General features: G+C 42.4%; 1 protein-coding gene across 2 annotated transcripts in view; it reads right to left on the minus strand.

Annotated features, from left to right (window-relative positions):
- The window catches only part of WDR83 (WD repeat domain 83), a 346,786-nt gene that overhangs the window by 283,668 nt on the left and 49,748 nt on the right, over nucleotides 1-13,370 (minus strand). For both annotated transcript variants that reach the window (XM_044084728.1, XM_044084727.1), the window contains exon 3: nucleotides 5,186-5,291. In XM_044084728.1, the coding sequence (XP_043940663.1) occupies nucleotides 5,186-5,291 (106 nt within the window). The remainder of the gene's footprint in view (nucleotides 1-5,185; nucleotides 5,292-13,370) is intronic.

The following is a 13,370-nucleotide window of genomic DNA, read 5'->3' on the forward strand; positions in this document are numbered from 1 at the left end:
ATGGCTGGATGGATGGCTGGCTGCATGAATGGATGGATGGCTGGCTGCATGAATGGATGGATGGCTGGCTGGAGTGGCTAGCTGGTTGGTGGGAGTAGCTGCTAGATGGATGGATGACTGGCTGCATGAATGGAGGATGGCTGGATGAAGGAGGAAAATGGCTGGCTGGCTGGATGGAGGAGGAGGATGTCTGGCCGGATGGAGGATGGCTGGCTGGACTGGATGGAGGAGGATGGCTGACTGGCTGGCTGGATGGAGGAGGATGGCTGGCTGAATCGCTTGTTATAAAAAAAAAATCTTGTTTTTTTAGCGGTTGTAGAAGCGCTTAAAACAAAGCGCTCCTACAGCCGCAATCTTTGCAGGGCTCTTCTTGCCCCAATCCCCACCCCTTTCGTGGATTGCAGCCAATTGCTGCATGAAGTAAAGCACCCAGACCTATCAAGCAGCAGCTTTGCCTGCAGGTCCGGGTTGGTGACGTAACTGAATTGCCGTGAAAAAGCCAAAAGTAATTGCGACTTTTCCATGGTAACTCAGTGAGATCACAAAAGCGGGACTTTTCAGGTCCCACTACTTGATACAGCGGGCAACGGGATTAGGTGGCTAAACCCGTGAGTGTCCCGCTGACGACGGGTGGCAACCTTATTCCCCATACCTTCTCACTCTTCACCATCTCTATTTAATTTGTATATAAAAGTGTAATATATGAGAAAATATTCATAACCGTTTTCTAGTTATTTTACATTGCTTTTTATCATTGATCCTTTTCCCCATATTGGGATGTTACCTCAGCTGTTGCCACGCCTCCCCCATCTATTCAGTAACCCTCTCCTATCTTAAAACAGTCATTCTTTTTTTTTTTTATTTTTCAAATACAGTTGAATGAATATCTTAAATAACTACGTATACTATTTACATTAGCCTGACACTACAACAGATCTTAATGTATACAGTTACTTTATAAGTACATCCAATCCATTATCAGAGTGTCTGATCAATTATTGTATAGTGTCAATCAACGGTAAGCACCTCACAGCAAGAGGTTCTCCGGTTCAATCCTCAGCTGGGGTGCCTTCTATGCGGAGTCTGCATGTCCTCCCTGTGGTCGCGTGGGTTTCCTCCAGGTACTCCAGTTTCCTCCCACATCCCAAAGACATGATGTACGTGGAATGGACACTCTAAATTGGCCCTAGGCATGAGTGCATGCTTGTGTGTGCCTTCTGTGGAAGGTTGGGTGCCGGGCTAGCAACTCAACACCATAAAACTCCACTGCCAGTCATGAGCAGAGAGGTGATCCGCTGTGGCGACCCCTAACCAGGAAAAGCCGAAAGAAGAAGTCAAATAACTATAATCTGTTTTATTTTGAAATGCATTATATTCACTGTTAAGTAGCCTCACTACCTGCTAATCAGCCTTGTCCATGTACCACACTAAGTACAGCAGCAGGGTAAGGTAATTTATGGCACTTGACAAGAAAGTGTAGAATGTAAAAGCCCACTTGCCCAGTATGTCTACAGCCTCTGACTAGCGATCCAGGGGATGGACAGCATGCACTTGAGGCAGTGGGTTTCATTAGAGCACTGTAACAGAAACAGTCTCATCTCCCCCCAAGACAGAGTAGTATCTGGAAGAGGGAGACGTAATGTCCACCTTTCCTGGGACCAAGATTACCAGAGTGCATGTAATTTAACTTAAAAAGGCTTTGAACATGTATATAACTTGTGGGACCATCCAGATCATCTGTTCTTGGGCTCAGTTCACCTGCTCTAATCATCTTTGCTGGCAGAACATGATACAGTCTTCCAGCCACCGCTCCTCTGCAGCGATACGGAGTAAATACTTGAATATGGAGAAGTCAGGAGGAGTGCCAGGCCGTACCTTGTGTGTCATCTTCACTGTCCACGAGCTTGTGTCATACAGTGCATCTGGGTCATGTAACTGATGAGCCCTGCTCTCACATTTCATGCAGTGTTCAGGTGAAACTACCTCCAAATTGGAAGACACTACACTCTCAGCGTTTGTTTCAAAGTTGTAGATGAGCCCAACATGGGAGTTGTCACCTTTAGGGGCCACACATGTTCAGTATTTTGCAGGGCCAAAGACCGTTACTGAAGAGTCTGGACAATTGCTGAAATAAGGTGTGAGCAAAACATATCAAAGGATTGGAGATTGCCAAGAGGCAAATGCGAAGGTGGGACTGGAGAAGTACTCATTGCAAGAACGCGGGGGGGGGGGCTAAACAGCTGAATTCAAATGCATTTTCCATGCTATACCCTCATATGGGAACCCTGACATGAAGAGCAACAGAGGCAGATGCCATGCATTCAGACCTCTGAATCTGGGTACCTCCCACATAAAGTTGCATTTAATCCAATGCCACTTAAGCTTAGAGTGGGGACTTGAATAAGCTCTTGCCTGAAAAACAGATATGAGCTGACACAAGACCTACAAAAATTATATATGGTGATCCTGTGCCTGAGAAACAAACACGGAGTAGCATGTCACTGCAGACAGTGAGCCAATAGCCCTTGATATAAAACTGTGGTAGCTGCAGCCAGAGCAAACACAGTCAGGTGAAAGGGTAACCAGAGATGAAAGGTACTGGACTGCCACTCTTAGCTGTTTATATTTAACATCAAGGATCTCAGACATCAATGTTAACCTCAGGGGAAACAGAGAATAAATTATCACCTGTAATGCCAAACAGCTTATGGCTTCAGCAGCTGTGTGAATTAACAACAGATATACTAGTAAGGCACAGCACTGAGAGACAGGAGAACCCAGGATCAGACTGGAATAAAAAATAAAACCATTTCTTGACCACATTACTGGAGAAAAAGCTGTGATTCCATCAGTGAGACCAGTATGATAGGCTTCAGATAGACTCAGGTTGACAGAGGATTAGTCGAAATGGAAACCAATAAGCACCAGTGATCACACTCCTTCCCAGAGTGGAGGGCTCACCTCCCTGCCACACTGCTAGTGAAGCCCATCTGAGATTAGCAGGGATGGGGTCATCAGGGGAATGGGAAAATGGGGGGAAGCTGCACAATCCACCAAGTTCTAGCTGCCTGCCTGATGAGCACCCCTCAATCACCTTCACAGGGAATCATGACAGCTCATCAGAAGTCATTTCATTGAAATGGCATTTACCAAGAATGAGGTTTTAAATAAAAATAGTAAATACAGGCCACTTTTCAGGGGGCTGTGTCCATGTAACCAAGCCCACTTAGGCAGGGGTTCCACTCCCATCCACCTTTACTCACACAAGCTAATTTCATGCTTGCACTTCATTTGGAGAGAGTGGCGATGTCTCCCCAAGTGCTGTCACTGAGTTGAGCACACTGTGTACTGCTCCCCTCTCAGTCACAGCCTGCTCTGAATCTAATACAACGTAACACAGTGAACAGCTCACAGCTGTATCCCCATGAGGTAAGTCTTCATTCTAGGAAGGCAGACTGGGAACTGTCCAGAGGAGTCTGTGCCAAATGGAACAATTTGTTGGAGAACTGAACATGAGGATAAAAATGATGGCCCATGACAGATGTGGTGACAGCTATGAGACTAGATGAACAGTGCCGAACTTGGCCAGCATAATTTTAAAAACTTACTTGATGTACAGGTGCAGACTTGGACTAAACTACTAACAATGTGGATACAACCAGGGGTAGGAAATGATACAGGGAAGGCCTGCATTGGATCTTCACAGGCTGGCCCAAAGGAAACAGCTGCTGAGAAGCAGGCCCACTTTTGCCAGTCCCATTTTCTGTGCCCCCTCCTTAACACTCTTCTTTCTGTTTCTCTTCTTTCCTCTCGTCTTCCTCTGTTACAGTCATTGTCCCTGGAGGGAACTCAGGGCTAAGAAGACGATTAACCTGATGGTATGACTTATTTTCTCTAGTTTTCCAGCAAGTAAGAAGCTTTCTAAGATCTAGCATTATCCATGCTGGTGGCACTACTGAACCCGACAGAGATAATGCAACTATGGATATTATGTAAGTGGTCTAAACACACGAGACATCTGAGGAAGGAATCAGTTTCCCCACAAGGAAACTTTGATTTTAATGCTATTCTTAAAAAAAATAAAATCCGGCAAATGAGAGAAAATAGATGCTGTCAAGAATGACATTAAAAAAAACAAAGTTCTTTAGTTACTACCTGTGAGATTTCAGGATTTTCATTGTAAGTTCTTTCACACACCGCCATGAAAAGGGATAGCTTTGTCACCAGGTGGGTAACACATGGAACTATTTGACCTGAAAACCAATCCTTGCAGTCCAACAACTGTAGTGCTTCAAAAGGTGTATCCGGTGCTAAGAACACAGCCTCCTGAGAAGTAAATGCTGTGCAATCAAAACAAAAGTCTGTACTGATCCATGGTGGTAAAATACAGAGGACTACTGTATTAGTGTGTGTTCACAAACGTCAACACAGAGAGCAGTTACTTTCTGCCCCTTTTGATACAAGTTTTCAGCAGATCCTCCAGAATATCCAGTAGAGTGGAGTTAGCTTTGTTAGTACAGAGGTTGCTGGTGTAACAGTTCAAAACTACTTATGAGCTTATGAGACCCAGAAGCACTATCTAAAGTGATTTAATCAGTGACAGAGTACACAAATAAAGACAACTACAGGATGAAACTTAGTATCCGTCTTAAACTGACAAACACATACATAAACATAATGCAACAATGTAACAACAATGTACCTCATACAGCCAAGTGTGATCCCTGAAATGCTGAATAAACAATTTGGGGTAACATACTTATTTTAAGGCTGTACTGTCCCTAAGCATTCCTTCTACTATTGAGGTATGGTGACCTCAGAGTTAGTGTGTTTATATGGTAAGCAGTGGAAGGAGTAAAAGGGGGCTTTGTCACCCTACAAAAACACTTTACTTTTGTAACAAGTTTCAGAATTTGCTACTTCAGAAAAGCATTTAAAGTCTTTTTTTTTTGCATTAGTGAATATTACTGTTGAGGTCCATACAACATATTAAGGTGCAGAGAACACAGAGCAAAAAACATCCACTTAAACACATTTAAACAGTAGACTTCAATTAAGTAAACAGTACACTTCAATTAAGTTTCAAATGTTCAATGTAACATTTTTAAAAATGTAATATAAAAATGTTCATATCAGTCAACCACTCTTTCCACCAGGCATGAAACAAAAAATGAAAGCTGCTTACCCCTGCATGACCTCGCAGTTTCCTAATCACCTGTCCTGTTGCCACATCCCAGAGGATCACGGTTTTATCTGACCCACAGGAACACAGCTGACTGTTGTCATATGACCTAAGGGGAAGAAACAGTACATGAAGAGCAGGTAGTGAACCTTGGGACTGATAAACGGGTTCAGAGTTTGTACCTGGAACCAAGTGAAGACTGAACTACTATAACCCAAGTGAAACAACTGGCGCCAATGGAAAAAGAGTCGAGTCTAGGTTTTGGAAGTAACTGTCAACCTTCCAGGATCCTGTCCCCTCACCCTCAACACAGCTACAGCACTTCCCAGGATCCTTAGACATCAGCTCAGCTCTATATGACTTCTGGGTAGTGTTGTTAACTTGTTAAGCAGGGTCATAATGGACTGTTTTAGGCATCTCCTGTGCTATTAGGCCCTAGAAGTCTCCAAAACATCACAGAAATAACTAATTCCAAAGGCCTACAACAAACCAGTACTACTATTACTGCATACTACTAACTACCCTATATAAACAGTTTGATACCCTGGTAAGGCACATCATAAGTTAACATTTAAAATTAAGAATTTAACAAACAAGAACAACAACATAATACTTAAAAATCAAAACATTAAAATGACTGAAATTAGAACACAGCTCCAAAGCTTTGTGGAGGGCTGGGTGCACAGATAAGCTACAACAAAAATGAAAATAAGCAAACACACTCATCCTTAAGCAATATGTAAAATGTTACAACAGAAAAGAACAGCATCAGGCCTAGAACCATCGCTCTCAACCTCTTAGCAATACGTAAAATGTTACAACAGAAAAGAACAGCATCAGGCCTAGAACCATCGCTCTCAACCTTTTAGCAATACGTAAAATGTTACAACAGAAAAGAACAGCATCAGGCCTAGAACCATCGCTCTCAACCTCTTAGCAGTACGTAAAATGTTACAACAGAAAAGAACAGCATCAGGCCTAGAACCATCGCTCTCAACCTCTTAGCAATACGTAAAATGTTACAACAGAAAAGAACAGCATCAGGCCTAGAACCATCGCTCTCAACCTCTTAGCAATACGGAAAATGTTACAACAGAAAAGAACAGCATCAGGCCTAGAACCATCGCTCTCAACCTCTTAGCAATATGGAAAATGTTACAACAGAAAAGAACAGCATCAGGCCTAGAACCATCGCTCTCAACCTCTTAGCAATACGGAAAATGTTACAACAGAAAAGAACAGCATCAGGCCTAGAACCATCGCTCTCAACCTCTTAGCAATATGTAAAATGTTACAACAGAAAAGAACAGCATCAGGCCTAGAACCATCGCCCTCAACCTCTTAGCAATACGTAAAATGTTACAACAGAAAAGAACAGCATCAGGCCTAGAACCATCGCTCTCAACCTCTTAGCAATACGGAAAATGTTACAACAGAAAAGAACAGCATCAGGCCTAGAACCATCGCTCTCAACCTCTTAGCAATACGTAAAATGTTACAACAGAAAAGAACAGCATCAGGCCTAGAACCATCGCTCTCAACCTCTTAGCAATACGGAAAATGTTACAACAGAAAAGAACAGCATCAGGCCTAGAACCATCACTCTCAACCTCTTAGCAATATGTAAAATGTTACAACAGAAAAGAACAGCATCAGGCCTAGAACCATCGCTCTCAACCTCTTAGCAATACGGAAAATGTTACAACAGAAAAGAACAGCATCAGGCCTAGAACCATCACTCTCAACCTCTTAGCAATATGTAAAATGTTAGAACAGAAAAGAACAGCATCAGGCCTAGAACCATCGCTCTCAACCTCTTAGCAATATGTAAAATGTTACAACAGAAAAGAACAGCATCAGGCCTAGAACCATCGCTCTCAACCTCTTAGCAATACGTAAAATGTTACAACAGAAAAGAACAGCATCAGGCCTAGAACCATCGCTCTCAACCTCTTAGCAATACGGAAAATGTTACAACAGAAAAGAACAGCATCAGGCCTAGAACCATCGCTCTCAACCTCTTAGCAATACGGAAAATGTTACAACAGAAAAGAACAGCATCAGGCCTAGAACCATCGCTCTCAACCTCTTAGCAATATGGAAAATGTTACAACAGAAAAGAACAGCATCAGGCCTAGAACCATCGCTCTCAACCTCTTAGCAATACGGAAAATGTTACAACAGAAAAGAACAGCATCAGGCCTAGAACCATCGCTCTCAACCTCTTAGCACAAGAAATACATTCAAAGCCTAAAATAATGGGGGGAGCAAAGGCCAAAAAAATAAGACATATTTTAAACATTGCTCTTATAAACTTAAAATAACAGGATTTGTGTTAGCATATATTTACTGAAGGACTTGAAGTCTGAAACTCAAAATTATGTCATTGTTTAATGGCTTCAATCCTCGGTGATTTAAACATAGGAAGCAAAAATCTAGACATTTCGTGAAAATCTGGATGATTGAGAGGTATGCCTAATCTATTTTACAGTTAAATAAAACAAACAAACAAAAAAAACTAGCATAATTTTTAGTATAGGCTTTAATGTATTTTTTTATTTATCTGCATTTATTGTTTGAAAAAGTCCCACTGGGCATAACTCACTTTCAGAGAACGCCTTGAGAGAAAAGCTCCTTAAGATTTTAGTACAATATATACAAGGTTTAGGTTGCATTCATTCCATATAGTATACAACTTGAATGTGGTTAGCTTCACCACACTAAGAGTATATACCTGCATATAATGTTGACAAAAATAACTACACTTAATATCATAGATATTTGTAATCTTATTTTTATACAGAAAAAGACAAATCAATACACAATGCACATTTTTAACAAATCTGAAGCTACTCAAGCAGGCAGAGGTATGATCATCAGACATTTGGCATTAATCAGCTGCACTCAGTATCCCAGGTATATTCATTATTATGTACATAAGTCAGAAGGAAAGAGATCAGATGACACAGAGTGACTGGCAAGGGACAGACACTGGATTAAACTGGTTATCCATATGAAAAGTGCAGAGTCCCTTAGAAGAGCTGTGTGTATGATGTCTCAGCACGGCAGGTTATCCATAGGTAAAGTGCACAGTCCCTTAGAAGAGCTGTGTGCTGTGTGTATGACATCTCAGCATGGCAGGTTATCCATAGATAAAGTGCACAGTCCCTTAGAAGAGCTGTGTGTATGATCGCTCAGCACGGCAGGTTATCCATAGGTAAAGTGCACAGTCCCTCAGAAGAGCTGTGTGTATGACCTCTCAGCACGGCAGGTTATCCTTAGGTAACGTGCACAGTCCCTTAGAAGAGCTGTGTACTGTGTGTATGATCTCTCAGCACGGCAGGTTATCCATAGGTAAAGTGCACAGTCCCTTAGAAGAGCTGTGTGTATGACCTCTCAGCACGGCAGGTTATCCATAGGTAAAGTGCACAGTCCCTCAGAAGAGCTGTGTGTATGACCTCTCAGCACGGCAGGTTATCCTTAGGTAAAGTGCACAGTCCCTCAGAAGAGCTGTGTGCTGTGTGTATGACCTCTCAGCACAGCAGGTTATCTACAGGTAAAGTGCAGAGTCCCTTAGAAGAGCTGTGTGTATGACCTCTCAGCATGGCAGGGTATCTACAGGTAAAGTGCACAGTCCCTCAGAAGAGCTGTGTGCTGTGTGTATGACCTCTCAGCACGGCAGGTTATCCATAGGTAAAGTGCACAGTCCCTCAGAAGAGCTGTGTGTATGACCTCTCAGCACGGCAGGTTATCTACAGGTAAAGTGCACAGTCCCTTAGAAGAGCTGTGGGATGTGTGTATGACCTCTCAGCATGGCAGGTTATCCATAGGTAAAGTGTACAGTCCCTTAGAAGGGCTGTGTGTTTGACCTCTCAGCACAGCAGGTTATCCATAGGTAAAGTGCACAGTCCCTTAGAAGAGCTGTGTGTATGACCTCTTAGCACGGCAGGGTATCTACTGGTAAAGTGCACAGTCCCTTAGAAGAGCTGTGTGCTGTGTGTATTACCTCTCAGCATGACAGGTTATCCATAGGTAAAGTGCACAGTCCCTTAGAAGAGCTGTGTGCTGTGTGTATGACCTCTCAGCACGGCAGGTTATCCATAGGTAAAGTGCACAGTCCCTTAGAAGAGCTGTGTGCTGTGTGTATGACCTCTCAGCATGGTAAGACCAAGATTCCTAAAGCTGAGCAGAGCTCCTGCCCTGCTAGCATACACTGGGACAAACTAGTGAACAACAGACAGTGCAACACACACAAAGGCACCACCTGTACCATCTGCACCCCCCCACACACCGATCCCCTAGCCTCATACCTCTTGGGTCTGAATGGATGCAAAAGTGAGTACCCCCAACCAAAAACAGTTTTGGTGACTCCACATTGATTACATTAGTTAAGATATGCCATACTTTCATAAATTAATAATTGTTGACTAGTCACACAAACACTCCTTCAAAATAAACACTGAAACAATACCAGATCAATGACTGGCAGTGCAAATGTGGAATCCCGTAAGGCACACACTCCCATGATCACTTCACTCTCCCCCAGAAGCCTCTCCAACATGTACATCCTGTCTTCTCCAGCTAAGCCTGTCTGCTTATATAGTCCACTTCTGTTATGCAAATTAATAACCACTTTTTTTTTTTAATCTGTCTACACATCTTTTGTCTCTCTGTTCATTTGGAATAGCACACAAGATTTAATCTAAACTCCACAAGGTCCACAATGAAAGCTGAATTCTCTGGAAATTTTATGTAACATGTGACATGTTCATCACTGTAGCTAACTCATTAGAATAAAGGTATATGCCCCATATCTAACATTCCCTTTTTTTCAAATGCTAAAACATAAATATCTATAAGATCTATAAGAAACAAGCATTTCATTTAATCAAAATCAAACTTTTTGCACATATTCTGTATGTTACTTTTGAAGCATGCTGACATGAGAGTGTTGGTGGCACAATGGCAGACTCATTTAATGACCATTTATATTTACTTACCATATGGAATCAGAACAGAACAGACAAGAACCTATAAAGTACAAAAATATACTTTCTGGGCACAGAACAGAAATCCTGACCACTTGCATTTTACTTGTGCTTCATGTTCAACTCCTCAATAAGGGACATGTTACTATGCACAGTACTTCATATGATGTGAGGCAAGTAGATTTACCCAACCATGTTCCAAACATTTTAATACTGTTTAGAGGTATGCAGTGATGGGTTCTGCAAAAAAATAAATATCTATAAAGAGTTTGCATTACATTTCATTAAAATGAAAGACATTTCAATAATGAAACGTTTCAGTCTTTAGAATAGTTCTTCACTCTGGAGCAGTTTATAATCCCTAATATATGTAGTTATTCAAGAAGCCCTGACACAGGCCAATAACAGTTGCCACAGTTGTGGGTATAAAAGTCAATGCCAAGAAATGCATAATAGAATCCTTTGGGAAGATGGCTACTCCTGGAAACTGCCACATTGACAACACATTCCTAAGGGCAGATCCAATGGTCAGGGATTTGGGAAAGCATGTAAACAGTAACATGACCTTTGACCATCATGTGTCTTTGGCAAGAAAGGAAATCCTATGTTGCGCAACTTATAAACAAAGTTATGTCATCCAAGTTCAAGGATGAAATTGTCCCACTCTACTCGGCCCTTGTCAGACTAATCACAGAGTACAATGCCCCCTTCTTTATGTACCTGAACAAGCATATGCAACAACTATGGCGTCCACATAAGCTCTTCCCAAAAAAGGAATACAGGGTGTAAACAACATATCCTACACGGACTGCTTCAAAGTCCTGTCTTTGTACTCGGTCTCCCACAGACTGCTGACAGGTGATCTATGACTGGGTTACAAAGTATTCTCTGATCGCTCTCTGAAAGAACTGTTGCACATCCACACAAATCACACCAGATTTACTCCATCTAGGGACCTAACCTTCGGTTGCAATATAAACAGGATATGGGGAATCGGAAATTTACCCCTGGTCTGGCACCTATGTCTCTACTCAGTATGGCAGCCTGTAAATGCTTGATCACAAGAAGCCCAAGTCTACATATACCCCATAAAATAACCCTATGGTATCAAAACTTGTCAGATAAATTTGGAAAGCATGGCTAGGCTTAAAATGCCCCCCTGGGGTCTCAAGCCCAGTAATATCCTATGAACCTATAAGTTATCTAAATAGGGAAGACTGCTGAAGGAATTAACAGGACTTTTTATACCAGACATGCAATCTTCACTTTGAGCAACACTTCATGTGGAGACCTGACTACACAAATCTGTCTCAAACTCTTGATCACCGCAGTTTTCAGTGTCTACTTTCTTGCAATAGGATTTCTGGTTGTACATTTCTGGCTGCTAATATTCCTGGACCTTGGGCTTTAGTATGTTTTGTCATACAGGTGTCAGCAATTTCTTATCATTGTCGTCACAAAGTATACAGGGTTGTCATTCAGCTGTTTTAGCAATTACTTTCTTATGGCTTTTTGCAGATTTTTTTTTATTACAACAGAATTTCTGTCTGCTACTTTTTTTCCAGTAGTTCCTTAACTTTATATTGATTCTCAGACATCGGTACCACAAACTTAAGCAGATGCTCTGTTTTACGGGTCTATATTATATTCTCAAAAGCTGACAATATCGAAGCTGATGTTGTCAACACAAGAATAGCGAAAGAGCACATCGAACGTGTAAACGGAAATCTCCGTAAGGGGAGATTTCTGTTTACTGCAATGCAGTGCGGTCTCGGAGTTGGTATATTTAAGTAGCAGGGGGTGTGGGGTGTGCAGGGGGGGCTTGCCCCCTTGCTTAAACCTGTTAGGGTACTTTTTATTTTTTTAATAAGTTCGATGTTTGAAGACATCGACCATATGGTGTTTTCAACCGTTATTCAATCCTCAGTACATCAGCGTTTGAAATGGTGGTAGATTGAGTCACTGGAGTATCCTATAGTCCAAAGTAACTGCAAAATGACAATTGTCACTGCTTTTGATACAGCCTCTCATGGGATTTTTTCACTGGTTTTATAGTTCCCAGCACTCATTGCTTGGAATATGGATAATCCTAACTAGACAGTGTCTCTCTCTGAATTCCCACACATCCACAAATCTTCTGAATGCAGAACATGTACATCGCAGACCAATGTGAGATAAGACGTCATCAGGTATCCTGTCTTCAGAATACAGACATTTTAATGCACTGTCACACTTACGGTGTCTGTCAGTCTGATTATTTCGGGGAAACCTCAGTAAATATCCACATAAATTAGACAAACAGCTTCTCTGAACTAGAATAAATCTGTACAGATTCACTCTACAGATGATATGGCACTGTGTATACTAGCATCCCTACCTCTGGATTGTCGTTATGCACACTGCAAGCATCTCTACCTCTGGACTGTCGTTATGTGCACTGCAAGCATCTCTACCTCTGGATTGTCGTTATGCGCACTGCAAGCATCTCTACCTCTGGACTGTCGTTATGCACACTGCAAGCATCTCTACCTCTGGACTGTCGTTATGCGCACTGCAAGCATCTCTACCTCTGGACTGTCGTTATGCGCACTGCAAGCATCTCTACCTCTGGTCTGTCGTTAAGCGCACTGCAAGCATCTCTACCTCTAGACTGTCGTTAAGAGCACTGCAAGCATCTCTACCTCTAGACTGTCGTTAAGCGCACTGCAAGCATCTGTACCTCTGGCCTGTCATTATGCACACTGCAAGCATCTCTACCTCTGGACTGTCGTTATGCACACTGCAAGCATCTCTACCTCTGGATTGTCGTTATGTGCACTGCAAGCATCTCTACCTCTGGACTGTCGTTATGCGCACTGCAAGCATCTCACCCTCTGGACTGTCGTATGCGCACTGCAAGCATCTCACCCTCTGGACTGTCGTTATGCACACTGCAAGCATCTCTACCTCTAGACTGTCGTTAAGAGCACTGCAAGCATCTCTACCTCTAGACTGTCGTTAAGCGCACTGCAAGCATCTGTACCTCTGGCCTGTCATTATGCACACTGCAAGCATCTCTACCTCTGGACTGTCGTTATGCACACTGCAAGCATCTCTACCTCTGGATTGTCGTTATGCGCACTGCAAGCATCTCTACCTCTGGACTGTCGTTATGCGCACTGCAAGAATCTCTCCCTCTGGACTGTCGTATGCGCACTGCA

This window comes from Protopterus annectens, chromosome 9.part0, assembly GCF_019279795.1.
Source record: "Protopterus annectens isolate FY-2018-M chromosome 9.part0, PAN1.0, whole genome shotgun sequence".
In the NCBI taxonomy this organism is placed as follows: domain Eukaryota; kingdom Metazoa; phylum Chordata; order Ceratodontiformes; family Protopteridae; genus Protopterus; species Protopterus annectens.